The 27,952-nt window shown below is 51.0% G+C and overlaps 2 protein-coding genes across 9 annotated transcripts in view; one reads left to right on the forward strand and one right to left on the reverse strand.

Moving 5' to 3' along the window:
• The window catches only part of pros (homeobox protein prospero), a 54,314-nt gene that overhangs the window by 10,792 nt on the left and 15,570 nt on the right, over positions 1 to 27,952 (reverse strand). For all 8 annotated transcript variants that reach the window (XM_033376797.1, XM_015182856.2, XM_033376804.1 and 5 more), the window contains exons 3-4: positions 3,377 to 3,421; positions 1 to 2,335 (exon numbers count right to left, since the gene is read on the reverse strand). The exon at positions 1 to 2,335 is cut by the window's left edge. In XM_033376797.1, coding sequence (XP_033232688.1) covers positions 1 to 1,297 — 1,297 coding nt within the window. In that variant the 5' untranslated portion in view covers positions 1,298 to 2,335; positions 3,377 to 3,421. The remainder of the gene's footprint in view (positions 2,336 to 3,376; positions 3,422 to 27,952) is intronic.
• KP78a lies at positions 19,963 to 25,550 on the forward strand. The gene is made up of 2 exons (XM_001359949.5): positions 19,963 to 20,161; positions 22,414 to 25,550. The coding sequence occupies exon 2, from the start codon at positions 23,069 to 23,071 to the stop codon at positions 25,265 to 25,267; it is 2,199 nt and encodes a 732-aa protein (XP_001359986.3). The 5' UTR covers positions 19,963 to 20,161; positions 22,414 to 23,068; the 3' UTR covers positions 25,268 to 25,550.

A 27,952-nucleotide genomic window follows, 5' to 3' on the forward strand; every position in this document is an offset into this window, starting at 1 on the left:
ATCCCGGCGAGATCGAGGCATTCAGGCCGTTGCTCAGCGGCGTGCTGTTGCTCCCCGGCAGGCTGTTGTTGTTGTGCAGCAGCAGCTTTGACGTGGCATTGGAGGTGGCATTCAGGTGGCTGCCGACCAGGCCAGCGGCGCTCAGGAGCTCTGCACTGGTGGCCGTCTCCATGGCGGCCGCCAGCATCGCGTTGTCCAGGCTCTGGGGCAGGCCGCTGGTGGCGTCCTGGGCCTGTTTCATCTGTCGTCCGAAGAGCTCGTTCAGCATCTTGGCCGATGAGCCACCGAACAGGTTGCCGAAGGCAGCCGTCAGCAGTGACGAGGCGGAGCCGGAGCCCGAGCCCGACACGGATCCGGAACCGGGCGAATTGCTGCTGGCTACCGGCGACTGTTGGCCCCCGCCGACTGCGGCGGTCTGGTGGCTCGAGGGATTGAGACTGAGCGTGGGGCTCGTGTTGGCCGTGCTGGCCTGTGGTTGGGGTTGGAACAGGGCTCCACCAGCGGCACCCGCAGCGGCCGCAGCAGCGCTACTCATGAAGCCAGCAGCGGTTGCCGTTGTGCCGCCGTTGTTGCAACCGTTGTTGCCGTTGCTGTTGCTGTTATGATTGTTGCTATTGCAAATGCTGCTTGTGGTCTGTTGTTGGTTTTGGCTTTGGTTTAGGTTTTGGTTGTCTTTGCTCAAGGATCTATGGCGCGAACGACGATTCACTTTGTTAACACTAGCACTACTACCGGATACGGGCACGGGTATGGGTAAGGGCACGACGGTCGCGCTTGAATTCGAACTCTTCGAAGTGGCTGTCGCTGTCGCTGTTGCTGTCGCTGGCACAAGTATTTTTTTAGCCGCGCACGTTGTTGTCTTGCCGACGGCCGAAGAATGAATGATTTGCCGACTGGTGCGCGGGCTGCGATGGTTCCGACTGCTCCGACTATTGCTGTTCGCCTTCGCGGCGCTGGCTTTTCCGCTGCTGCTGTTGCTGTTGCTGTTGCTGCTGCTGCCTTCGCAGCCTTCGAGCACGACCACGACGTCGTCCGAGTCGTCCGAGTCGCAGTCGTTCGGCTCTTTCTCTTTCTGTTGCTGTTCCTTCTGCTGTTCGCCGTGCTTGCTCTCGCCGGAATTCGCCGTGCTGCCGCCGTCGCCGTTTATCTGTGCCTGTAGCTGTGCCTGTATTGGTGTCGTGTGCCCGTTGCTGCTTGAGTGTGGTGGTTGCGCCTCCACGACCGCCTTCAGCAGCACGGTGCTCTCATCGCTGTACAAACCGAAACAGTCCGCGTCGTACTCCTCTGATGACATCATAAGATGATGCCAAACAGCAGCAGCAGCTCTCTCTCTTGCCACTCAGCTCTCTGTCGCTCTGCTCTCTGTTCTCTCACTCTCTCTCTCTCTCGCTCTGTCTCTCTCGCGCGGCGACGCTCCCCTCAGCAACCCTCTTCTGCGATTGGCTGGCTGGGCTGGCTGTTCCCCTCCGAGCGAGTGTCGTATGCGTGATTTCAAGTTTAAGTCTGTGGACAGATCTATCTATCTATCTATCTATCTGTCGTCTCTCTTTGTATCTGTGTATCTGTGTCTAGTCCGAGTGGGGTTTACTTTCTGGTATATGTATCTCCGTATCTCTGTATCTCCGTATCTTCGCGTATCTGTGTGCGTTGTGCTTAGCTTCAGGTTCAAAACTTTATCCTGCTCGCGGCAGTCCTGGCCCGAGGTGTCTTCAGATTCCTTTCCCTTCTCCTCTGCTCTGCTCTCTACTCCTCTCTCCTCTCCCTTCGGTTGTGCGCCAAACGTTGAAATTTTGCTTTCGCTCAACTTTTTTCTTGGCCGAAATGCTCCAGCTCTCTCTCTCTCTCACTCTCCAGCTCCAGCTCAAAGTGCCGCCTCCTGTTGACGGTTGCGACAGCTTCGACGGTTCTTTGGACAGTTTGATTTTGCGTCTGCGTTTTCTACGTTTCTTTCTGCGTTTTCTAATTGTGAATTTTGTTTTGAATTTTCTTCGTTCCACCACCACACACATGCGAATGTCCTTTGCATTTAATTTTATTTGGATTTGATTTTAAATTCCCGTTTTGCTTCCTTCCTTTCTTCCTTCCTTTGCCCTCCGTTCGTCCTGGTCTTCTCTTTCTCTCTACTTTCTCCTTGCTCCGATTCTCCCTTCCTGGTGTTTTAAAAGATTCTCAAAAAGTGTTTTCGATTCGTTTTTGGGTTGTCGAAAAATTTGAGACTTTTTTTTTGTGTCGTTTTCTTTTCGATTTTTGTCGTTTTTTCGTGGTTTTTATTTTTGGTTTTTGGTTTTTTGTTTGGTTTTCGTTTAATAATCCTTGCTTGGGCTCAAAAATCTTTCTGCAAAAATTCAAATAGGATTCAGTCAGATATTGTATAAAGAGGGGGTAGTGTGGGGGCAGTGGGGGCAGTGGTGGCAGGGGGGGAGGGTGTTCTTAAAGGGAAAGTAAAAGTGGCGGCAGGCCAAAAGCTTTTGGTTTGGGTGCACCACTTGATTGGTGCTCGGTTTTCGAGTGGGGGGAGGCTGCCTGAACGGGGGGTGGGTTGGAGAGCAAGAAGGGTGTCCTTAATTCAGCAGAAGCTGTAGCTGTAGCTGAAACCTTCCACCCTCTAACCCCCAGACAGGTTTTTATCTAATTTCTCCTTCTCGCCCTCACCCTCTCCCTCTCTCTCTTTCTGCTTTTTGTGGGTGGTTGGAGGTACCCGCCCCCTTTGCTGTGCCCAAAAAGCCAGCAAAACAGCAACAAATAAAGATAAGTCATTTCGTGTTCGACGATAAACAAGTTTGACTTACTTTCCCGGGCACTCAGATACACACAAGCGGACAGAGGGACAGCCGGACAGACAGACGGACGGAAAGATAGATAGATACTTTGCATATGGCCATGGGTTAAACGGCTCGTATGGCTCGAATGCGTAAGCACTCGAAATAATCAATAAGAGAACTTTGGAACCAGCAAAATGCGTCAATCTCCAGTAGGGAACGGACTATCGATCATGCTCGGAATCGGAAGAGTAGGTATGTGTGTCCCTTGGGCCTTTTCCAAGAATTGCTGCACAGAATCCTCCCCTTTGGACGGTGCTGTGGCTCGACTTTCGGGACTTGAATTGCATTGGAATGCAGCAACCCGCCCGTAGGCCCAAGTCAATGTCAACAGAAGGGCCCTCCACTCTCCACTCTCTCTTGCCACCCCTATTCGCCAAGGGCCCTGCCTTGCCTTGCCTTTGGGCAACTGTACTTTCTCAGCCGCCTGCAGCTTGCCAGGACCTTCAGAGGGTAGAGGCAGCCACCCCTATTCAGGATATACAGGACTTATCAAGTTGGGAGGTAGCATTCCACTGCATTTCGGATAGAGATCTTTAAATTGTCCAAAAATTTACCACAAACAAAGCGTTATTTTTCTCTGTCGTCCATCATAGATCCTCCTGCAAGAGAAGAACAGATTTTCAAGTTAGTTTCAGATTAAATGAAGGTTATAAAAGGTATCTAGCACGGCATATGCCACAGACAGACAGTTGGCATTCGATGAATACTCTTCGAAGATACTTTCCACCATGAATGCTTTCCTTAGTACAGCCCTAGAGACGCACAAGTTCAATGCACTTAAGGGCGCTCTAAGGTCCGCTCTGGCCTAGGTTCTATCGCGGGTCTATCAATTGGAGTAGCAACCCCTCGGTGAGGGCAGCATATGGCAAGGAAAACGGTGATAAAGGAGCCAAAGAAAGTTGCAGCTGAGGCGGTGTGCCACCTACAAGTCGTGGCAGCCGCGGCGCAGATAATTACGACCTTAACACAAATTTTGCTGCTGGCTTGGGCTCGTACTTTGCATGCGAAAGAGGGGATGAGGCATGTGGCAGGGGCAGGGACTCAAAGTGTGCTTTGGAATGTGCCTTCACAGATCGCGGCACACGGTAATGTACTCGTCGTTGAACGAAGTGTGGCACGGCCATGTGTTCCCCCCTCCTCCTCCTCCTCCTCCTCCGCTGTCTATCTCTGTGTGTGTATCTCTGTCGCAGACGGGTGTCATCATTAAAATATGCTTTCGGGCTGGCGACACTTGGACCTGGACACGAAAGTGGGCTGCAGGAGGGGGAGGAGGCGGAGAAGTGGCATTGCGTTACGGTCAAGTGACTCTAAAATCCGTTAAAACACAAAAAACCAACCTATTTCTAGCCCCCTCCCCGGTCCAATCGCTGAACCAATTAGGCTTTATGATTCCGCTCTCTGGAGATCCATTTGTGGAGATAATTCCAGAAGCCAAAGGCAGAGATTCAATGAAAAATGGGAAAACCGAATGCGAAAACGGAACTAAAACTGAAACCCAATCTGCAACCCCCAGGCGAGACGAGCAGAGGCCCCTATATCGGGCAGAACAGCTGATAATCGAGAGACGGAGGGCAGCACCCGGGGGGAAGAACGTGCCACAAGCACACCTGGACTCTTGTCTATGCCTCAATGCGCGTGCGCACAAGCTGCCGGATCGCTGGGAGGGGGGGAAGTGGCGGCACAAGGAAGCGAGACAGCGAGGGGCACCCAGGCAGACGGAACCAAAGGGCACTGGCTGACATCGTCCAACATTCTCGTTTCTCGAAGCGATTTTTACCTGATCTCGATTCGGATTCCTATGTTTCCATTTCCTATGATTCTATTTACCCAACGGCTGGTGCCTCTGCTGGCATAAAGTTTCCACAAAACACCTTTCAACTTGTTTTTGGCACACTGCAGTCCCCGTTGCAGTGGCAGGAGCAGAAGTTCTCATAATCCTGCCACAATTATGTTGCCGCAAAGTTTGCTTGGCAGTCGTTTCCACGAGAATTGGCAGCACACAACTTTGTGAGCAACTGAAGCGAGAGAGAATTGTGCTAAAAGAAAATGTCCTTCTCGTTGTGTCTCAGGACCTCAGGACGGGTAGAGACTGGGGATTTTATGCGAAAACTTTTGCTAGGCACTTGCCAAAAGGCATGCCCCATGCCCCAAGCCCCAAGCCCCAATGCAGTAAACTCGAATTATTATGATTCTATTCCAGCCTCCGTTATGGCCGCTGTGGCCCCTTTTGGCTAAGCCCTCGACTGCCAGATAAGATACAGTTCCAGATACACGGAAACACACTCTCCGCCAGAGAGATATCGGCCGCCATATGGCGGGCCATAGATACCACATTCGACGGGGCCTGCACTTAGCCGCCCCACGTTCAAAGTGTAGGTGTCGTGGGGCATATCCCATCGGTGGGCTCTGTAGTCCTTCGCGGGCTCTAGGGTAAGCCCTTGGTCTAACCCTTTGCTTGGCTCTGGGGCAGTTCCTTTTTTTTCAGACATACTATAAGCACATTTTGTGGTCGCTGTTTGTCGTGGCTGCGTTGTTGGCTTTTATTGTCTTTCAGCGCTTGATTAGATAGCACACAGACACAGTCACAGATACGGATACAGGGACAGGGACAGGGACAGGCACAGGCATAGAGCACGCAATGGCAGCCAGAAAATGGCCATATGTGGCCAAGTTCTTTTCCCCCAGTCGCCCCCACCGCCGCGGACTTTTGTTTGGACAACGGACTTTGCAGCAGTTTCCTTGCCACATGCAGCGGTCGAGGCGAGTCGATGAGTGAGGCTTTTGTCGGGCACCTGTGTCCCCACCTTCGTGTCTCCAGTGCTTATCGCGCTTTTAATATCACGGGTAAAAGGGAGGCCTGTGGGGGGAACAGAATGCATGCCTAACGTGTGTCCTCGTCTCCTGGTCTGTTCCGTTTCGTTCCTATCTATGCAGATATCTTTCTCCTCCTCGTCTATCTATATCCCCGCGTATCTGTGTATCTGTTTCTGCGCGTGTGTGTGTTTCTGTGGGTGCATTAAAAACATTTTCATTGTAATCAAGCGTACTTTCTTTTATTATTATTATTTTGCCTCTCTGTCCTGCCACTAACGACACAAATTACTCAAATGTATCTGGCAGATACTTTTTTGTTTCGTGTATACCCGTCTCTGTCTTTCGCCTCCTCCTCGTAGTCGTCGTCGTCGTCGCTCATATATTATTTATTGATCGCGATAAGCGTCACGAAGCCAATTTCAAGCGTTAGCCAAATGATACTTCCTCCCGCCCCCCTCCAGCACCCTACCTCGCTCCACCCCCCCTGTCTACCCACCGTACTTAATCGTAAGTGCTTTTTGCATTCGCTTCCAGCTAATTTTCGAGTACAGTCCCGCGCTTTGCCAGCTAACATTCTGCCCGGGTCCGTCTCAGTGATTTCCCTCTACCGTACATCCGTTTTGGTGCGTGGCAGCCTGCCCCTTAACGTTGCAATCAAAGGTAGACTTCATGGCCATGCAGCTGGCAGATGTCGTCGTCGTTCCTTAATAAGTCACCCCATGGGTCCCTCCCTCAGCAAACACAAGGCACTACTGGTGGTGGTGGTGGTGGTGGTGCAAGCGTCTTCAAGACGCTCTGGGAAACCCAACTGTCGTCGATCGTTTGGCCGTTACGACGTCAGGGGCCTGGCGTGTGCTGTATGGCCCATAGACCGTAAAACGGAGGCACTGCACTGGAACCACCCCATCCCCATTGCCCACTTCCAGGGCCTTCTGTTCTTCTGTTCTTTTCTGGCTTTTGTAACGTATTTCTTACTCAACTTCGCCTCTAGTGGGGGTAGTGGGGGAGTCACGCAATGCTTGACGCCTCCTCCACAAGTCGCCTCTGAATAATTCAATTTCTCGTGTCTCCTGTGTGTCCTGTCCGTAATGTGTCCATTTAGACGGGGTCATTAGGAGCGGGGCATAAACACTTCCTTCCCACTGAGTCCAGCGGTAAGTTCCTTAACAAAACGCCTCCTCCTCCACCTCCTCCTCCCCCTGTGGTGGGTGGTGCTGGTGGGTGACTTATTTTTATGACAAATGCGAGATATGTTAATGCGATAGGCTTGCTCGGTGGTTATTAAGGAAATTACCCACACATGGCGCCAGTCCTTGGAGTCCTTGAAGGTACGTACAAATATTTGAAGTTTCAATTTCATGCGGCAAGAGGCATTAATAGAATATACGTAGTCGCCGCAGAGAAATGACTTCATGTCATGCCTTGAGATAATTAGAGGTTGTCCACCTCCCCCCCCTCAACCCACTCTCTGCCATATATCCCAATTTGCTTGGCTTATCGCTGAGGACAAATCTGGCCGCACATCCCTCTGTGGCATGTCGGGGAACCTTGGAGCTGCGCTGAGTCACCGTCGATTGTGGAGGGGCCTCGGTGGCGGACTAAATTTATTTAAATTCATCTGCGTATCAACAAATTGATTGTATTTAATTCAATTGAACTCAGGCAAAGAGTCGGACAGAGTCAAATGAAAGGCATCCACAGAGGAGCGAGGCACTGGCTACGGCTTCGACTACGGCTTCGGCTTCTCTGGGTTCCAAATTGACTTGAATAATGAAATTTGCTGCTAATAAAAGCAGACTGTGATTCAAAAGGGGAGGCTCCTCCCATCGTATGGGTTTCGGACTCCGTGGGGACTTCGGGGGGGGAGTCAAAAAGTCGCAATAAAATCTTGTAAAAGCATAAAATTCAATTTCATTTGTTCTCGGCATCCTTCCACTCTGGCATTGTGTGTGTTTTTGCTTTAAAGGGCAACGATTTTCTTGATCAAACAATGGGAATGTTGTCTGGACACTTCTTAGGAGGGAGAGCGAGAGAGATGGGGGGGGGGGGGGGGGGGGGGAAACAATTGTTGATTTATGCATCGGAGATGAAATTCTTGGAAAACTTTTGAATCCTTTGCTGGCACTTGTCATAATTGCAATGAAAAACTACCTTTCGATGGGTAGGGCAGGAGCCCGGCTCCTCCACAAGTGACAGTTTCAATTAAAAATACGTTTAGGCACAGGGCCTGGGCTTGGGCCTGGGCTTGGGCCTGGGCTCTGGGCCTGGACTCGGGGCTTAATCGCAGTCCCTTTCGCTTAAGGAGTGGCCCGCCCCAAGGGGCAAACAAAACTCAAGTAGTCGAAAGAGTGCAGAGTCCGGGGATTCATTATGATAATTTAGTTGCTGGGAGAAGCTGCAGCAGCGGCTACCGGCTTGACATTTGAAGAACCCTCTCAAGTGGAGGCAGGCAAGGCCGTGAAAGGAAAGCGTCCCTTCGACAGATAGGACGACACATTAATGGAATTAAATTTGTGGAAAATGGTTTTGCGAGTCGGGATTGAGAAGCAGAGGCAGTGCCGCGACTCCTATAGAAAGTTGAGTGGCCGATGGCCCACCACGTGCTGGGCGGGGGGCGGGGGGAGGGTGGCAAGGCATGAATCAACCTTAACAACCACTTGCTGCCCCTCTCCCTGATTCCCACTGTGACAGCTCGTCGTCAGCTGGCATCATAACTCAGTTCGAGTCGCAGTCGAGTCGAGTCCGGTTCGGTTCGGTTCAGTTCTTCGCCGAGTCAAAGGCTGCACTTAATGAGCACATCCGGTGGATGCCCGCCGCCGCCCCGTTGCACTGTCCATTGCAATGGCCTTGCATTGCTTCATTGCACTTTACATTAAAGTCGCGACATTACACAATACACAATACACAATACGAACGAGAACGAGAACATTAATGTTCATTAGTCCATTCGTCCATCTTAGGGTTGTCCATCGTCCATCGCCCATCGCCCATATCCATTTGGATGTCCATGTCATAATGCCCATCGACGGGGCCTCGGCCTCGGTCCCTGTCAAGGTGTCAACGCTTCATGCTCAATTAAGGGAGAGGTCACTCGGTCTTGGCGACGCCGATGGAGACAGAGAATGGAGGAATCTCTTGCGATGTAATTGAAACCCTGCTGGCGTCTTTTGCTTCTCCTTTGGCCAGGAAATGCAAGCAACCGCCGTGACGTTGGCCCCTTCAACGTCTCCACCTTTTGAGTTTTGAGTTTTGGTTTCGGGGCCTTTTGTTCCTTTTGACGGGGTTTGTCTTTCGACTTGACCTTTTGTTTGTGTTGCGGTTCATTAAGGCAACTCGAAACCCTTTAATTGTCTTTTCTGCTTGCCCCTTCTAGTGCTGCTGCTTGCCCCTTCTGTTGCTCCCTGCCTCCTAATGTTGCTGCTGCTGCTTCTTCGGCTTCGCTGGCAGCCTGAGAACTTTTCCGAGTTGGACACAGATTTGGGCTCTGACGGTGGGGAGGGGAGGCTCTACTTGTTGTGGCACAGCGAACGACTCCAGAATTAGTTGATTTATGAATTATGACGACCGCTGCAGAGCGGATAATGGCAGACAGGCTGTCTACGAGTAGAGCGCGGTCTAAGCTGCCGGATATTCTAATAAAGGCAGTCACCAGTCACCCGCCTCCCGCCTCCGCCTCCCATGGCCTGCAATTGTGGATGGACCCAATGGTGGATTCGCTGCAGATTTAACACTTCTTGTCAGATGTTGATTGAAGCAGCCCCTAGCAGACCAGTTGTGCGGCTCCTCCATCGAAGAAGGAACCAGCAATTGTCGAATGCGGAACTGCAGGGCTGCCTGGGCTGCATGGGGCATGTGGCATGGGAACTATTCTCTTCGGCTGCTGCTGCATTCAAATTAGTGCAATCAACTTATCTTGTGGGTATCTGCAAGTGCTTGCAGCAGCCACTTGCTGGCAATTGTATCTTTGTATCTTGTATCTAACACTTCAATTGTCCGCTGGCCAGCAGCGATGGGAATTTGTCTGCCTCCCCCCGCCCAAAGGAAAAACTATTTAAAGGCGAAAGGAAATTATTAAAAATTATTGCCCCTTTGGCCGTGTGAAAAGCGTACCCTCCCTCGCCCTCTCCACCCCCTCCAACCACCCTGTTATGGGAACTGTGATCTTTCGTGAAATGGAAATTGCTTCCTCTGTGGCTGGTTCTGCTTCAAGGCGCCTTCCGGGGCGGCTCAAGGTGCGCTATGCGGCATAGCTTTACATGATTCGGCAGGTTTGGTTCCCAGCTGCAAGTTTCCTCCCTTAGCGGGCCCCTTAGCACCCCTTCCTCCCTCCCTCCGAGGTCCTGTGAGAACGCTCTCTGGGCCGTGAAGTTCCGTTTCTGTTCCTTTTGCGTGTGTCAACGGCCTGGCACATTTTGGGATATCAAATGCAAGTTCATTGTCGCCACCCTCGGGCCGAATTCATTACGCGAATGTATCTACCAGATGCAACCCCAAAAGGGGGCCACCCCCGCCCCCACCGAAATGTGGCCAAGAAAATCGAGAAAAAAAGGCATCTTGAAGGAGCAAAGCGGGTGGCAGGATGCAACCAGCAGTGAAGACAACCCACACTGCTGCACCGCATCGCACACACACACACACACACACACACACAGAGGGTGGCTCTGCAGGATATACCGCTGCTACCCTAAAACGCATTCCTTCTTCGTTTTGTGGGGGCTGTCGAGACAAAAGAAATCAAAAAGTGCATAAAATGAATCTATAATACATAATAATAAAGCTTAAAAGCAGCAGAAGGACTCCAAGGAGCAGGACTCGCGGAGGCAGCATCCTTGGCTGTTGGCATTAACAAAAAAGGGTTGCTTCTCGTCCTTCGACGAAGCAGCAAGAAATGCAAACAGAAAATACAAAATTTTCGTTGAAAAGAAATTAAAAATCTGCAAGATTTGCATTTTGACTCAGACCCGGGCATGCGGCATGCCTCATGCCACCCCACACCCCTCGAATGTAATATATGTATAATATTTTACTGCGCTGCCACTCCCCCCCCCCTCCCTTTGGCTGTAATGTAAAAAACTTTTGAGTGTTCACCTCAAAGTGCAGTGGCGTGGACAGTGAGCACTCGTCCAGGGGCCAGGGAGACGCTGGAGAGACGCTGGAGAGGCTTCTGCTGGCCTGGCCTGGCCTGGCCAGCCTCTCGTCTCATTCTAATGATGCTGCCAGCAACTCTTTGATGGAGACCACGGCCTCCTCATCCTTCAACTGGTTCTTGGAGTCTTCCGTTTCTGCTTTTGCTGTCAATTTGGTTCAATTTTAATTAATGAGCACACAATTCGCCGCATAATTTGCATTTCATATCTGTTCTGCTGGCCCCCAGCCCCAGCCCCAGCCCAGCCCCGTCTCGGCCTTGCCATTATCTAAGCATATAATGGGGCGGATCGGACTGCGACTTGGGGCCCGCTTAATTAAAGGCTGCCTCCTCTGGCTGGGGCTCTTTATCTCTGGCTCTCGCTCTTTGGGCATAGAATAAACACAATATGCAAAGTTTTGCCCTGCCCCCTGCCCCCTGCCCTCCTGCCACCACCATTGAGCCAGAGAGTCCATTGAAACGTGGCCCAGAAGAAGAAAATTCGAGCAAAGGAAAAGTGCAATTCATTTATTTGCGTTTCCTTCTACAGTTCTACAGTTCCACAGCTCTACAGCTCTACAGTTCTTCACCTGGCAACATCCTGGGCTCCTCAACTCGTTGGGCCGCTTCCAGCCTTTTTTTCTCTTCTGTTTCTTTTTCTTTTTTTTTTTTCTTTTTTGGGGGAAACGAGGCAAGGCGCAATCCTTCCTACCTCCCTGGTGCTGGCTGCCTCATTCATATTTATGCGCTTTGTGGGCTCGGAGGCTGCTGCTGCTGCTCCGTCTTCTGCTTCTTGTCTCAGGCCCAAACCCCAAACCCCAATCCCCGTCTCCATCTCCATCTCCATCTCCGTGTGCAATGCACTTGTCAAAGCTTAATTGAAGGCAAGATTGCAGTCTGACTTTCTCCACCCCTCTCGCCCTTCCCCCCACCGCCCTCTGTGCATGTGAATGCGGCATATTTTCCCAACGACTTGGCAAAAGTCACTGCAACGTTGCTCAAACAAAGTGAAAGCCAAAGAAAAGAAATTATAAGAGTACCCTGGCGAGGAGGAAGCAAAAGGGGTATACCCAACATTTGGGGGAATATCCTCGAGCCCTTATTGGAGCCCTAAGAGGGCCTATGGGGCTTATGGGGGCAAGGCATACAACAAAAGGGGATAAAACATTGAAAATTGTGAAAAATTCTTCAGGGTATAGCCTGTCCATCCACACTAAACCCATAATTCCATAGTTCTAGGAAGAAAAAAGGTATCAATTAGGGTCGATCATTTGATTGGCAGTTGGCTGGCTACAGGGTATATATAGCCTTTTCATCCACTCAAATCCCATAATCCTGAGAATAATTGCCCAATTCTCATTTCAATTCATGAATTTCGGTGAATATAAGCCACCAAATATCGTCAAAACGCGCGAATACCCTAGGTTTTTCAGAGAGAATTAATCCTAAGGCATCAAAAGGTCGATCATTGCAGTGCTAGAACCATAAATAATCGCCTGGATTGGATACCAAATGGTGGCTCAGAGAGAATGGTTCTAGGCAGTACAAGGTATCAATTAAGGCATCAAAAGGTCGACTATTGCAGTTTCAAAACCATAAACAATCACCTGGAATGGATACCATAGGCTTATCAGAGAAAAGGTATCAAAAGGTCGATCCCTGAAGTGCTGGAACCATAAACGATCTCCTGGTAGGGCCTACCATCCTTCGCTGAGGCCGCAATTTGCAACAAAAAGAAACCAAAATTAGACAAAGACTCGGGGAATGGGCTCGAGACTTGGGTTGCCCTACTCAGCACACACACACACACACACACACGCACTCAAGGCGGAGACGACTCCGAGCCGTGCCGAGCCGAGTCAAAAGAATGCAGTTAAGCACACAATTGACATTTGAAACGTCAACTTGGGAAACCACTCGAGCTGAAGAAGTTGCATAAAAAAGTGCCTCCGTTAGGGGTTTCCTCCTGCCCTCCACTCCCTGTCCTTAGGGAGGGGTAGGGGTCGAAGGAGCAACGAATGCTGGTTTCTTTTCCCTGGCAAACAGGACACACGGCCTGGTCCTGGGCTCTGGCTGCAGTCTATTTGCTTGGCAAATAAATTTCCATGCCAGAGATGGGCCAAAAAGGCGGGAAGGGAGGGAGTGGGGAGGCCCACTGGGCGTATGAGTTATCTTTCTTGCCTCATGTGCCTCGTGTGCCTTGTGCCTTTCTAAGATAATCAACAAACGGCGGCTGATGCTGAAGACTAACGATGTGCGCATATCTGATTGCAGTTTACTGTTGCATGCATCATTAAAATGTGTCTGCAGCAGCACGCCCCCCCCGACCCCCTCAAGGCCCCCCCTCTACTCTGCTCTGCTCTGCTTTTGCTGCATTTTCTTTTTATCCTACTTTGCTCAAGGTGCAAGCGGGGCACGAGGCAGGGGCCAGGGGGCCAGGGGCCCATCTATTTGCATATGGGAGGAAACGGATTGAAAGACGCATGGCGCCCGTCTCCTTTTGAGGCTGCGTGTCGCTGAACTGTGGCACCAAGGATGCACCATTCTGTGGCTGTATCTGTGTGCGTGTGTGTGTGTGGGGCACAACTAAAGCTTACTTCGGGGCAGGTGGCAGTTGGCAGGAGTTTGTTTTTTAAAGCCCGATCTGCTCAAATCCTGCCGCCTGCTGCCTGCTGCCTATTAAGTAACCCATGGAGACCACTTGGCAGCCAACTGCAGTGTGGCACACACACACACACACACACACTAGCACTCACACATACAGATATTTCATTAAGTGCAAAAGAAGAAATAACTTTTGCTACATTTTTCCAGCGCCCAAAAAAATATATATAAAAAAAAACAGAAGCTCCCCAACTCGAAGGCCTAGAAAACGAGTGCAGGCCCCCCTCTAGGCCCCTCCTTTGACGACTCTTCACCTTCCAGCAGGCAGTGCAAAGTTTTTCAACTGCAACGCAACGCAACGGCAGGGCAGGGCAGGGCCACACATCCACATCTACGCCGCATCTGGGCTGAAAGGAGGTGACTGCATATCCCCAACAGGGGGGGAGGCTGGAGGGAGACCTGGGAAGCTGGGAAGCTGGAGTACTAACAAAAATTCCATCCAGCGGCAGGCAGGCAGGCAGCTAAGAGCGCACAAAATTATGTTGCATACATTACGGCGTGCACACAAAAACAAAAGAAAACTGCAGCGGCTACAACTTTCTGCAGCCGAGCAGCAATTTTCTTCAGCTCCTGCCTCCTGCCTCATGCCCCCTGCCCCCTGCTGCAACTCGTTGCTACTTCTGAGTAAATTAACTGCATTTCTTCAGTGGCTGCTGCTCCTCGTTGCATATTTGGAGGCGCCACAGCCGGCTGAAGGGCCTGCCTGACTGCCTGGCTGCCTGCTTCAGGTGAAGGGCTGCCTGCCAAAGGGGGGTGCGGTGGGGTGGGGCTGGGGCAAGCGCCCAAAAGGGTTGTGCGCGAGTTGCAAAACAAGTTTTCCTTGTAGAAATTGTACTTTGCATTCGCATTAATTAATTAAAAATAAAATATATATAGAGAGAGGGGGCGCTGGGGGGCTGTCAGAGCACGAAGGGTGGCGGCTGCAGCCAGACGAAGAAGCAGAGCAAGATGGACGCCCGCGCCCCGTGGCCAAAAACTGAATGCAACGGATGCGAAGACATGCCAAAGAAGCATGGGGCAGCAGCGGAAGCCCCGGTGGTACAGGGGGACAGTGGGACCAGGGGCCAGAGGGGACCCGAGGGGAGGCCAAAAACTTGATGACTGCAAAAACTGGACTTTGAGGGAGGGGGGTGGGGGCGTGTGGCACAAAAGCCTCCAGGAGAACAAAGGCAACAAAAACTCGCGAGCGAAAAAAGGGAGAAAAAAAACGAGCGAAAAGAAGAAGAAGAGGCGCAAGAGGGGGGCGGCGATGGGTTGGGCGGGGGGAGGGATGGCTTACAGGGGACGGCGATTTCATTTTGTTTGATTGTTTGATTTCTGCTCCACGTCGTGACCAGCGTCCAGGGCCCACCCGTAGCCCTTTCCCTCACCCAGTGTTCAGTGTCCAGTGCCCACTCCCTCCCTTCACCCTTCTCCCAGTGTCCAGTGCCCCTCTCCTACCTCCCCCAGTGTCCAGTGACGGCTCGGCCCGTGCTGCATTTTGGCGCAGTCGTTGAAGGGTCTCCGGCATAGCCTCAAGACTTTCATTGCGGCTCGACCTAAACGGAAATCTGGCTGAAGCTGAAGCTGAGGCCGAGTCTGTGGCAGGATGGAGGGGACGAAAGAGTGGGGGCACAGAGAAGAGACGACGACGACGACGACGATGATGATGATGAAAAACGCACTCGAATTAAAAGGTTTCGTTTGGGCAGAGGCGGGGAGGGAGGAAGGGTTGGCCGGACAGCCTGCACGATGGACTGGTGGGGTGGGTGGGGGGTGGCGCTGCAGTCCTGGGCTGCTTTTGGGGGGTTGATTTTTGTTGTGAATCAAATTAAAATATTAATGGGGGATTAATCTACGTGGAAGAGTGGCCTGCAAGTCCAGTGGCAGCGGCACTGCCACTGCAGTTCTAACTGCATTTCTCATGCGTTTCTGCTGGCAGGACTCTTCGGCGGTGGTGGAGGCGGTGGCGCCCCGGCAGACAGCCAGCATATTGCAATTTCGCAAATCAAACAAAAGGCAGGCCGCAGAAAAAACACCAGCGAATGGCTGGGGCGCCCCAGCCACGAGGCGCTCGACCAAAAGGACAATGCATACAGGACGAGAAGCCCGGGATGGCACAGGACAGAGCCGCAACTCGGCGGCTAATATGCATTGCACATGCAGCGGCAGCGGCAGCGCCAGCTCCAGCGCCGGGTCTTAAGAGGAAGAGGCAGACGCCGTGGCAGGAGGAGATGCCGCAGCGAAACTTTTTTCATGACTGTTGTTTCGGCAGCCCCCTGCCCCGTGCCCCGTGCCACTGTTTGTTTGCCAAGCAAATGCATCCAATGCAATTTTTTTCGGCCCGCAATGTAGACGCAGGTCCTTGCTGCAATCAACTTTGTCAGAGGACCACAGAGGCCCAGGGCATGGGGCATGGGGCATGGTTAAGCGGACGCTTCGCAAGTCAATCAGTCCAAAAAAACAAAAACAAACAAAAAGCGAGGCGAAGCCAGGAGCCAGGAGCCACAGCTAAAGTCCTTATTATCCTTCCGCACACCGCCCCCGCCACCCGTCCATTGCCAGACGGTGGAAAAAATGCAATATCGAATGCACCCCCCTCCCCCCACCGCCATGCCACATGCAACTAAACGCATCGCAGCCGCAAAGAAATTGCAATACACAAAAAAAAAAGACAGGAGGAGGCGGAGAAGGAGGAAATTTGGTGGGCGGGGGCGGGGGGGAGTGTAACGGCGGCTAGAGAGAGATTTTCAATTAAAAGGAATTGCTGCTCTATGTGGATTTTTGTGCTTATTAGGCAGCATGCAACACACACCCCCCCTCATCCCCTCCCCCCTCTCCACCCTCTCCACCCACTCGAAGCCCTCGAAAGCCCTGCCGCACATTTGGTAATCAATTTCTGTTGTTGCCGCTGTGGCAGCCACTGACTGACAATCTTTGCTAATAAGCTGCACCCCCTGCCTGCCCACCGCCCCCCCCCCTCTTCTGGCATCTCTCAGATACACAGATGAGATCCAGATGCACTTGCATTTATGCAGGATATTCAGATTTTTAGCCAAAATGCATTCCACATGCTGTGGCATGCCACGCGGCTGGGTTTTCAATTAGGCCAAGCCATCGCGATGCATGCCACACGAGTGGCTGGAGTGGCTGGAGCGGCTGGAGCGGCTGGAGCGGCCGGAGGCAAAGGATTAGTTCCATCATTATCTATGTGTCGCAGGATGGCGGGCGAGATCCTTTCTGCCGCATGGAAGTGCCGCATGGGCAAAATATTATATTGACAATTCCTTTGGCTGGCCCGAAACAATGCCAACGGAATGCAAATCCTTCACTCTGCTAATATTGTTTATCCCTAAGCATCCCCCCGCCCCCTCTCTCTCACTCTCCCTTCCCAGGAAGAACAAAGCCCAAAAACTATGCAAAAATATAACAAAAACCCACGAGAAACACAGAGAAACGGCGACCAAATCGAAAGAAAGGACCCAAAACTCTTTGACAAAAGGAAAAGCAGGTAGTCCTTGGGCCGGGGATCAACGGCAGGGAGCGGAATGAATGAAATGAATCATTGAAAAGGGGCAAGGGGACACTTCAGCAAGACTTTCCAAAAATGATTGACGAAAATCATGAAAATCCCGTGGAAAAACTGTGAGAAAATCTGCCGTTTCCTTGCGCCCCCCTGCGACAGCTGTTTCGATATGCATTTCCCTCATTTGGCTGGCCATTGTTTGCGGTCCTTGATAGGGACTTCCATTTGACACTTTCGGCAGCAGCCGCGTCTTTGTTTGAACGGGTTAATTTGTGTATTTAACTGAAAGAAGCAGCTGAGATTCGATATCCGAGGCTGTGGCTGTGGCTGTGTCTTTATTGAGTATCGATGCGATATGCTCTCGGTGAAACCCAATTAAACCCTAAGTCGCCACAAACCAGCGGCCGCACGTTCTTGCGTCTGTTTTGCACCTTTCTTCCTCTGTCGAAAAATGCAGATCATGGAGGCCAAGGAGTCACTGGCCCGAAATCGATATGCACCCGCATGGTAGGAAGGATCTGTCAAGATGCAGCCATAACTCATCGCAGGCAATGTGCAAAAGTGCCTGTATCGCATATCCTGTGGCCTCATTGTTTGCCAAAAGATGCGCAGCCCCTGCCTGGCCCGATCTCGGGGAGTCAGCTGCAGTCGCAATCTGTTTTGCAGCACGATCAAATATTGCCGAAAGAATCGTGTATCTCTCCTACCCTGCCCCGTCAGGTGGCGCGTGTCCGCTTGCGGCCAACTGTGATTTCCTCCGGCCCTGCCGCGTCATCTGTTGTCTTGTGTGTTGCGTGTTGCGTGCTGCGTGTGGTGCCACGTGTGTCTATACGGCGTCTCTGGCTCAGCTCAGCCTAGGCGGTTATCTGCCTCGAATGCCTCGAATTGGTGTCTGAATGCGGAATTACCCGCTTGATTATTAGCATTACGCTCGCTTTGGCCTACATTTCTGGCCACCGTCTCACTGTCTGTCTTGCATGTAAATGCCTTCGCCTCGCCCTCGGCCTCCCCCCCACCAATCCCATTTGGAGCCCAAGTGACTGGCATCTCAGGAGGAGACTGGGCGCCACTCAAAAGCAGAGCCAAGAGGCATCCAAAACAAACGGCCAAAAGCTTTTTAATTAAGCATCTCCTCTGCCTTGGCCCGGGACCAGGGGAGGGGCTGGGGGCTGGAGCTGGCATAAACTGAATCGGGAATCGAGGAGAAATCACAGAAAAACTGTTATTATAATCATCATCGTCTGCAAAGACCAGCCCTCGTCCTTCGTCCTTCGTCCTGTCGGCTCCCCGTCTTGTCGCCTACTTTGTCATTATAATTTTCTTTTCAGCTTTTCACCAAGGGGCGGGCAGGGGGCGGCGGATCCAACAGAAGAAATGCATTTTATTATTACGAGTCGAGTATTATTTGTTGTGGTAACTTTTTAATCATTCAACCTCCTAGGGAAGGGGGGCCCTAAAAGATTGGGGGGTGAGTGGATTGGGGTTCCCTTTGAAACGACAAAAAAACACTTTAAGAAGCGGCACCACTGGCCGCCGGACGGCTCTTATTGGTGCACCATCACTCGGACCGACAGACAGACACACAGACAAAGGCACACCAGACAGATACTCCTACACCGCAGATACGCTTCGGTATCCATCAGATACTCGAACAGCGAATGGGGAAAGCAGGACAGAGAGAGAAAGCAACAGCACTAGCCGTGGAACGAACCACCCTAAGAAAACCCATACCAATGCGTCCAATCCCAACACCAAAGGCAGCCGATAGATACCCGAAGCAGAAGACGTTCGTTTGGGTATCGGCAGGGGGCAGGGGGAGCGACACAACCACTACAAAGGCCCTTGTTTTTGTATCTTGACAAATTCGCCGCAAAAACTTCCGACAAAGAGAGAGAGAGAGAACTTCGACGAACCAAAACCGAAGACGACGCCGACGACGACGAAGACGAAGACACGAAGATACGTTCGAACATTGGCTTGTGGCTTCGTTTCGTTTTCGTTTCCCCTCCCAAACGACGGCGTCATCGTTTCTCGTGTGACGTCACGCCTCAAGAAACGCTTAAGGAAGCAAACGACCTTCATGGAGATCGAATGAGCGAAAAAATCAACGAGAGAACGAACGAACGCACAGTGGGGTGCAAAGGCCTATGTAGCAGATACAAAATAAGAGACCAGGAATTAAACATAGGATTAAAGAGGAGGACAAAAATGTTCTGGTTTTCCCATGTAAATTATAGCATTTTATTTGTATGCCTCTTATTTTAATTTTTTTTTAATTTGAATTAATTTGTTTAGTTTTTCTTAAATAATAATACAAAAAATACAAGAATAATAATAATAATATTTTTTCTGTTGTTTTTAACATCATAATACAAACAAAAGAAATATTTGTATAGACTGGTATTCAAATATATATTTATTTTTTAATTTTTGTTTAATAATTTTGTTGTATTGTTTTTAAAATAATAACACAAGAAAAAATATGAAAATAAGTTTTACAGACTGGTAACAAAATAGAAAATATTATTCAGAATCATATTCTGCTTCAGCGGGTTTTATACTAGGATCCGAAAAGACACTTTAAATTTCTTGAATTTACAAAAATGCATAGAAATAAAATAAACATACAAAGAATGGTTTTTTACTACGAGTATTTTATATAAAATCAAATTGAATCGGAAAACCAACTATTACCAATTTTAGGCTAGAAAATTTTAGAAATTTCAAGACCTTTTTAGATACTCTCCAGAAAACAGAATACCAAAAACTGTAGAGCATACAAAATATTAAACCTTATATTTTACAAAATAAAAATAACCCAAGGTCTCCTCCTATTTCTTTGTACCCCTACTTCCCACCTTCAACTTCTTGAATTTCGAAATTAATTCGAAGTTCGAAAACCATTTTGTGCCCACTGTGGAACGCAGCGAACGAGCAGGCAACGAAAGAAGAGCGAAGGAGCGTAAAGACGCTCTCACAGACGCTCTCTCAGACGCTCTCTTGGACGCTCTCTCAGACCTGTGTTGCAAGAAATGGAACGAAGCAAAGGAAGAGGCAAAGAGGCAAGATCTTGGCCTGGGCCATCGACGCGTTCAGTTCATTTCAACGTCGCGCTTTGTATCTTGTAGTTCTGGCCGTTCGCTCGCCGAAGAAGATACGCGGATACATTTCGGGATTAACACTAATTCGTTTTTGATTGCCGCCAGCGGGCCCCCCCCCCCCAGATAGAGTGTAAGTAGAGTGTCCACTGGGGATTGTGAGCCTTATCTGGCGAATTGGATGGAGGGCAGTGTCTTCTCGGGATGTCTGGCTAATCGAGTCTCCAAGTGTGTCTGTGGGGGCGTTCTGGCGATATACAAGAGGCGTTTCACTAATTACCGATCCCCAAGAGGCGACAAGTGCATGTGTTTGTGTTTGTGTGTGTGTGTGTGTGTGTGTGTGTGTGTGTCAGGGGGCACATTAAGTGCTGAGGCATGAAAACATGAGGCGCCTAAAGAAGTCGCCGCTGAATGCCACGATGACTCAGTGGAGTTTTGGTTTGTTCTTCTTTTCCTCTCTTTCTCTCTCACTGTCTCGATAAAGATCTCTTCAAGAAGAGGCAGCGCACAGAAAGAGGAGAAGGAGATGGAGGTGGAGAAAACAAGAATCAAAATAGAGAATCAAGAAGCAGGGCCACAAAAAGCGAAAGAAAACGAAGCAAAAGAAGATCCCATGGAGAGCCAAAGGGGGGCACAACCCGCATGTGTTTACATGTGCCTTTAGTGGTGCGGCAGGGGGGGTGGGGGCATGCAACAATCGGGTGTGGTGTCTCGCTCTCTGTGTGGGGTGTTGCATTGCTCTAAAGGGGGGAGGGGTGGGGGAAGGGGCTAGCCTAAATCCCAGTTTTCGATTCCCGGGAATTGCCCAAAAATCCAAGCGCTACTTTCAGCAAAATTTCGGTTGCTGCAACTTCTGTGTTGTTGTTGTTTTTCGCTGTGGCACAGATGTAGAAATAATACCCATACAAAGGCACAAAAGTGGCAGCTGCAATTGAATTATTCCACACACAGGCACAGAGAAAAGAAGGGAAGAGCGAGAGGCAGAGGCAGAGGCAGAGAGGGTAAGAAAAGTAAGCGAAGAGCAAAAGCAAAAGCAAAAGGAGACAAAAGGAGAGACGCGATGACAATGCCGCTGCAGGCAGGCAGGCAGTCAGGCAGGGGATGAAGAAAAAGTTGCAACAACAAGTTAGGGACAGGATCAAGGACACACGCACACACACACACATGCAAGTGAGAACCAGAAATTGTTACACCAACAAGCAAGAGCGAGAGAGAGCGAGGGAGAGGATTGAGCGGCGAAGGCGCAAAGAAAAGGCAGATTAAGGACCAGTTCGTTCCTTTTGTTGTGTGTGTGTTGCATGCCTCATTTCTGGTTAGGTAGGCAGGCCATTAGGGTAGCAAAAGGTAGAAGCAGAGGTGTGCTAGGTAGCCAGCCAGGATCAGAGTCAGGCAGGAGCGGAGATCGATGCAAAAACACAGGCGAAGAAAACAGAAAAGAGAACACAAGAAAATGAGTCGACAATTAAGGGAATTGTGGGAAAGGGAGGGCGAGGGTAGGAGAGGGAGAAACATCATCAGCAAGGGGGGTGGGGTAGGGCAGGGCACAGCACAGTGGTGCAAAGTCTGTTCGAAATGGGACTGAAAAGATCAGCTAAGAAAGAGGATCTTTAGAGGGGAATGAGATTTTGATGAATTTATCGATAATTTTGATGATTTATCGGTCTCTTAGACTATGAATATATCCAAAGATTATAAAAAAATATTCTATTATCCTATAGTCCTTGTTCTTTAACCTTAAAAGATCCCATTAAACCATAGAAGATAAAGGAGGAGGAGGTTCATAAGTAAAGAGTGAGATCTTGATTAGTTGTTCGATGATTTCGATGATTTTTCGATCTCTTACACTAGGAATATATCCAAAGATCTCCAAAGAATAATCCCCTTTCCTATAGATCTTGTTCTTTAACCTTCACAAGATCCTATTTTACCATAAAGGATAAAACTTTCACAAGAAATCGCACATCGAAGAAGGATCTTAAGTGGGGAGAGTTCTGGATCAATTTATCGATCATTTCGTTGACTTGTGGATCTCTTAGACTATGAATGTATCCAAAGATCACAGAGGAACATTCGATATTCTAATAGGCTCTGTTCTTTTGCCTCTACAAGATCATATTAAACCTTAGAGGATAAAGGAGGAGGAGGATCATAATTGGGGAGTGAGATTTTGACTAATTTATCCATCATTTCGTTGAATGCATCACAAAGATCACAAAGGAATATTCAGTTCTCCCATAGCCACTGTTCTTAGACTTTTACAAGCCCCGACTAATCCATAGATGACTTTTCCCTAATGAAAATCCTTCTACCATTTCCTAAAAACCTTCCCAATTCTCTTACAAATCTTTCCAATCATTAATTTTTCCACATTTTCCCCTCCTATAGAAAGCCAGCTGCCGTCGAAGGACATCAACGCATATCGAATCTACAAAAATTGGAAGGAAGGAAGGAAGCAAGGAACGAAAACAAACAGAGGATCGGATCGTAAACAAGGCACACGATCGAAACATAGGGGGAAGGGGAAGGGGATCACAAAGGGCTCTCGCTCGTGCCATATGAAGCATTAAGCCGCGTATAAGTGCCACCGGGGGGTTGCTGCCGCTTGCCTCCTAAAGGAATTCCAATTTCACAATTCATGCGGTGGCCGAGGAGAGATCCTGGCGACGGACTACTGCTGCTGCTGCTTATCAGCCATGCCACACTCGACGGAGGGTTGCACCAACTAAGGGTCGGGTCGGGTCGGGCATCGCGGTCTTATCTTAAAGCTTGGACTGGGCCGTACAGAGGGTGACGTTGAAAAAGAGCAGATGTTCAGAGGAGAGAGAAAAGGAAACCCACAATTACAGAAGCAGAGCAGCAGATATTCAGGGCGCGTGCGCGGCATGCTTAGAAAGGTTCGTCCTTTGCACTCCACCCCCTGCTGCCAGCCACCAACCGCCTCCTGCTCCCGGCTTTCCATTTAGTGAGGTGTAGAACAGAGTTCTGGGCGTCTCCACTCACAGACACATCAATTCGGAACGACTAAATTTCATGTGCTGCAATGTCTGATGAAAATAGTTTTGGAATTATAGATTTTAGTTTGGTTTGCGAGAGTGCTGCCTCTGCCTCTGCTGCCTCTGCTGCTGCCGGCAAAGCGCCGCTAGAGAGGGAACAAACCAAAGGATTTACATTGTCGGACAAAGAGAATTGCGGGGACACGACAGTCATAGACACGCCCACCATTACGACGACAGGTGCCACGGCACAGCCTGCCACGCGCTCCAGCACGCTGGGGGCCACAGCCAGATCTGTGGGTGCCGCAAAAGCTGCCCCTGCCGCCGGCAAGGACGTGGGCGATAGCATGACCAGCGGCTCTGATCTCAAGTTCCAGTCGTACGTGAACGGCAACGGCAATGGGGTCTACAAGATCGTCAAGACTCTGGGCAAGGGTAACTTCGCGAAGGTGAAGCTGGCGGTGCACATACCCACCGGGCGGGAGGTGGCCATCAAGGTGATCGACAAGACGCAGCTGAACACGAGCGCCCGCCAGAAGCTGTACCGCGAGGTGCGGATCATGAAGCTGCTGAATCACCCGAACATCGTGCGCCTCTTCCAGGTGATCGAGTCGGAGCGATCGCTGTATCTCGTGATGGAGTACGCCAGCCGGGGCGAGCTGTTCGACCATCTCGTCAAGCACGGCCGGATGCGGGAGCGGGACGCGCGGGTGATCTTCCGGCAGCTGGTTTCCGCCATCCAGTACTGCCACAGCAAGTTCGTGGTGCACCGCGACCTCAAGGCGGAGAACCTGCTGCTCGACCAGCACATGAACATCAAGATCGCGGACTTTGGGTTCGGCAACACCTTCGACCCGAACGCCCAGCTGGAGACCTTCTGCGGCAGCCCCCCCTACGCCGCCCCCGAGCTCTTCATGGGCCGGAAGTATGCGGGGCCCGAGGTGGATGCCTGGTCGCTGGGCGTCGTCCTCTACACGCTGGTCAGCGGCTCCCTGCCCTTCGACGGGGGCACCCTCAAGGAGCTGCGGGAGCGGGTGCTGCGCGGCAAGTACCGGGTGCCCTACTACATATCCATGGACTGCGAGAACCTGATGCGCAAGTTCCTCGTCCTCAATCCCGCGAAGCGCACCACCCTCAACGCCGTGATGGGCGACAAGTGGATCAATCTGGGGCACGAGGAGGCGGACAAGCTGCGCGTCTACCGCGAGAAGCCCATGGAGCTGCAGGACCCCGCGCGCGTCGACCTGCTCGTCGGCATGGGGCACAAGAGGAGCGACGTGGAGCAGTCGGTGCGGGGCCAGCTCTTCGACGACATCTACTGCACCTATATGCTGCTGAACGTGGCCAAGCCGCGCTCCAAGGGTTCCTCCAGCACGGAGCTGTCAGGATCCTCCGGCGGCTCCGGCTCCGGCTCCGGCACGGCCACCGCCACCGCCACTGCCTCACCACAGACAGCCGTCACGCCTGCTCCAGCGGTGGCCCCATCCGCGGCCAGCCGTCCCACGGGGCCACGAATGGCCAATATCCTGAGTTCTCTGACGACCACGACCATTCCCGCCACCGAGGCGCCAGCGGCGAGAACGGGCACGGCTGTGGCTCCCGCGAAACCCACACGAAGGACGCCCGCCCGAAAGGGTACTGCCGCCGCCGTCCGCTCCGAGAACAGCTCCCGCACCCGCTCGCCCCACACGCCGCAGTCGAACAAGCGGGGAGCCGGCGGGGGCGTGGAGGTGAAGCCAACGCTCCTCAGCGCCCAGCGGCAGATGGCCCAGACCCAGAAGATGTCCGCCGCCACGCCGCCCCGCTTCCAGTACCTCCGCGAGACGCACAGTCCCGTCCAGACGCCCGGCTCCGCACGGCGTCCCACCACTCTCTACGAGAAGGCGGATCTTGCCACGCCCCCTACCCCTACCACGGCCACGGCCACGCCCATGGTGGTACCAAAATCCCCAGCCATCGGCCATCGTCTTATGGAGCGTCTCGACGCGGCCAGCGAGAAGCCCTTCACCCGCCAGAACGCGGCCCGTGCCACCTTCCACTTCGGCCAGGGGCGGAGCGGCAAGAACGGCCGCGGTGGCACGGGCATGGGGGCAGACGACGACCAGACGCCGCCCCTCTCGGCGGACGACACAAAGCCCGCCTCCCGCGTGGGCTTCTTCTCGAAGCTCACAGCCCGCTTCGGTCGCCGGGTGATCCATCTGAACGAGAAGGACGTGGCCGAGCAGCGCAAGAACCTCACCAAGTAGGGGAATGGATCCATCTAAAGGACATCGTGTGTGTGTTAGTTTTATCGAACCAGAATACCAGACTAGAATCTGTAGGCTAATTTTGATAATTTCGATAAGAAATATATAGTTTAATATTATTTAGGAGACAAGTTTCCACCAAGCCCTTCAAAACTGTATAGAGAACATCAAACTGTAGACTTTAAGCCGTTGAAAAGTGAATATAAAACTGCCAAGAATGGAAGGTGATAGTAGCGTAGAAGATGGACCGAAATTCGATTAAAATTTAAGCATAAAAACAAAAGCTTTTTGTTCCCTATAAATAAAAACGATCTAGAGGCAGATCTAAGGGATCGCTGGATGGGCAGAGGTCTGGTGGGGGCCGTCTAAATTCCCGTGTTGCGTGTTGCCTCCGCCACACGAAACCGCAATCATTTTGCACTTTTCGAGGCAGCAACTGGAGGCATGGGACAGGCGGAAGGAAAAGGCGTTCACACACGGAACAATATCCGGAAAGAAACCAATAAAAGTGGGTAAAATTCCCGCCGACTTTCTGGTGGGAACCAAAGCAGGGCAAGAGTATGGATAGAGAGGGTTGAGAACTCAAGGGTGGGTGGTGGTTCAGGTAGGACTACTGATTGGACTCCCCATTGGAAGCGGAAGTAGAGCGTTTAATTTGTTAACTGACGGAAGACGGGCCACAACGCCGGGGGAAAAAAACGTAACAGGTCGCACATAAATTAGGCTGCACTCACCCCCTACCACCCCCACACCCTTATCCTTTTAGATACTTGCCCCTTTCCTGTTCCCGTTCCGCTGACTGATAAGATTGGGCCCAAAACCGAAATGCAAACAAAAGTACTCACCGGCCGCGGCTCTATTTGCATGGGACTCTAGGCCCACGTAGCCTCGATTGTTTGCCCACCACACAAATAGATATAGATACACAGATACATATGGCGACTGATAGATAGAAATCGAAATAAATAGTACTTGAAGCACAGATAGAAGTGGTGCCTATGCAAACAGCAGACGACCAGCGAGTGCCGTCCTCCGATTAGATAGAGGGACACCCAATAACCCATCCATCCTACCTCCTTCTCCTCCCAAAAGTATGCTGGCAAAAGTTACCAAAAAGGACGGAAATTCCAATAAGAAAGCCATCGTCTATGGCTAATCAGAGACGTCTCCTTTCGGAGAGAACAAAGGGCCCAAAAGGGGACTGAGCCCAACAGGGGACTGGAAGTGGGGGCTAATTTGCGGCAACAACTCGTAACGAGCATGTAAACGAAAGTTGAACTGTTGCAAGTGTAACTGTAACTGTAGCTGTAAGCGGCACGGCTTCGATGTCAAGTTTAAGTGTAATCCTGGCCCGGCGTCTTGCCAGGACCCTTGACATCTAATTGAGGGTGGAACTGGTTCTTGGCCCGCCTTCAAGTGTCTGCCGGCAACGCCTTGAGTGTGACCCCGGCCTCCCCACAATTATGTCAATAGCCCAAGTTTTTTGTGGGGGGGGGAGGGTCTTGGGCCTGCCAGAGATTTGCTAGTGACAAAAGGTTGCTTGTAGTCTGTTGACTGTCGTTTCACCTTCTTGCCACCCACCCTCACACCGCCGCCTCCTTCGAGTCCTTTATTGTTTGTTTTGGGTAAATATTTTATGGCCCAAGAAACTGTAAACGATTCCTGGCTTTGTTTTGGGGCTTTGGGCGTGGGGTCGACGACTGGTTTTTGTAGATTCTTTTGATTTTTCCACAGATTTCTCAGTCGTTTGGCTTTTTTGCGGTTTCGCTTAAGAAACATTTTCCCAGGCTTTTCATCTTTTTTTCCCCTCTTTTTTCCATCTTTTTCTTCTTTCTTTTGTTGGCTGCTCTTCGCGCTTGCCAATTAGCTGCTCTTTCTCTATCCCTCTCCTTTTGGCCTCTGGAAATCCTTGGAGTTTTTCCTTTCTTATGCCGCCGCCAACCCTTAATTAATGGCTGCCTCCCCCTTGCCCGTGCCCCTGCCTTGCCTTGAGTTTAGCAACTATTTTGTCTCATTTTCTGCCTGACTTAAGCGCTTAATAGTTTTCAGTTTTTGTCTATAGTTTTGCCCCCCCTCAGGCCCCTTTCCCACCGTTCTTTTCCTTGCACTTTTCTTCCTCAAGTCCAGAACTTTTTCTTATTGGAAAGAGACTCCTCTTCGCTTCGCTTCGGTTCGAAACTTTGCTCTGGTCCTGTGGCCGGCGTCCTGCGTCCTGGTGCTTCTGTTTTTTGTGGTCGCCTGGCAGTTAATCAATTTTTTGTCCTTTTTTTTGTGTGCAAAGTTTATATTCTACAAGTAGAAATATGTTACCCAGAAGCAAGGATGCGGCAGGGATGCGGCAAGGATGCGGCATGGGGGCAAGTCTTTTTGTGGTTTGGGTGCAAGCGAAAACTTTTAATTAAGAAAACCTTGAAGTGATTTATTGATTAGAGAGACCTCTCCCCTGCCTCCCCTCCCCCCTGCCTTCTCTCTGGTCAAACTTTCTGTGCCCCACACCCACTGCCAGTCCCGCCTCCTCCTCAAAGAGTGAGAGAGGGACAGAGAGAGAGTCGTCGTCGTCGTCGTCGTCGTCTCCGTGGCCAGCCAATGGGATTCCGCTCGACTTGCAGGTTAATCAGCGACGACGAGCGCTCGTGTGGCAGCAGATAAGTGCCTCAATCGTTGGAGGAGACAAAGCGGCAGGCG

The sequence above is a fragment of the Drosophila pseudoobscura genome, chromosome 2, assembly GCF_009870125.1.
Source record: "Drosophila pseudoobscura strain MV-25-SWS-2005 chromosome 2, UCI_Dpse_MV25, whole genome shotgun sequence".
Taxonomy (NCBI): Eukaryota; Metazoa; Arthropoda; class Insecta; order Diptera; family Drosophilidae; genus Drosophila; species Drosophila pseudoobscura.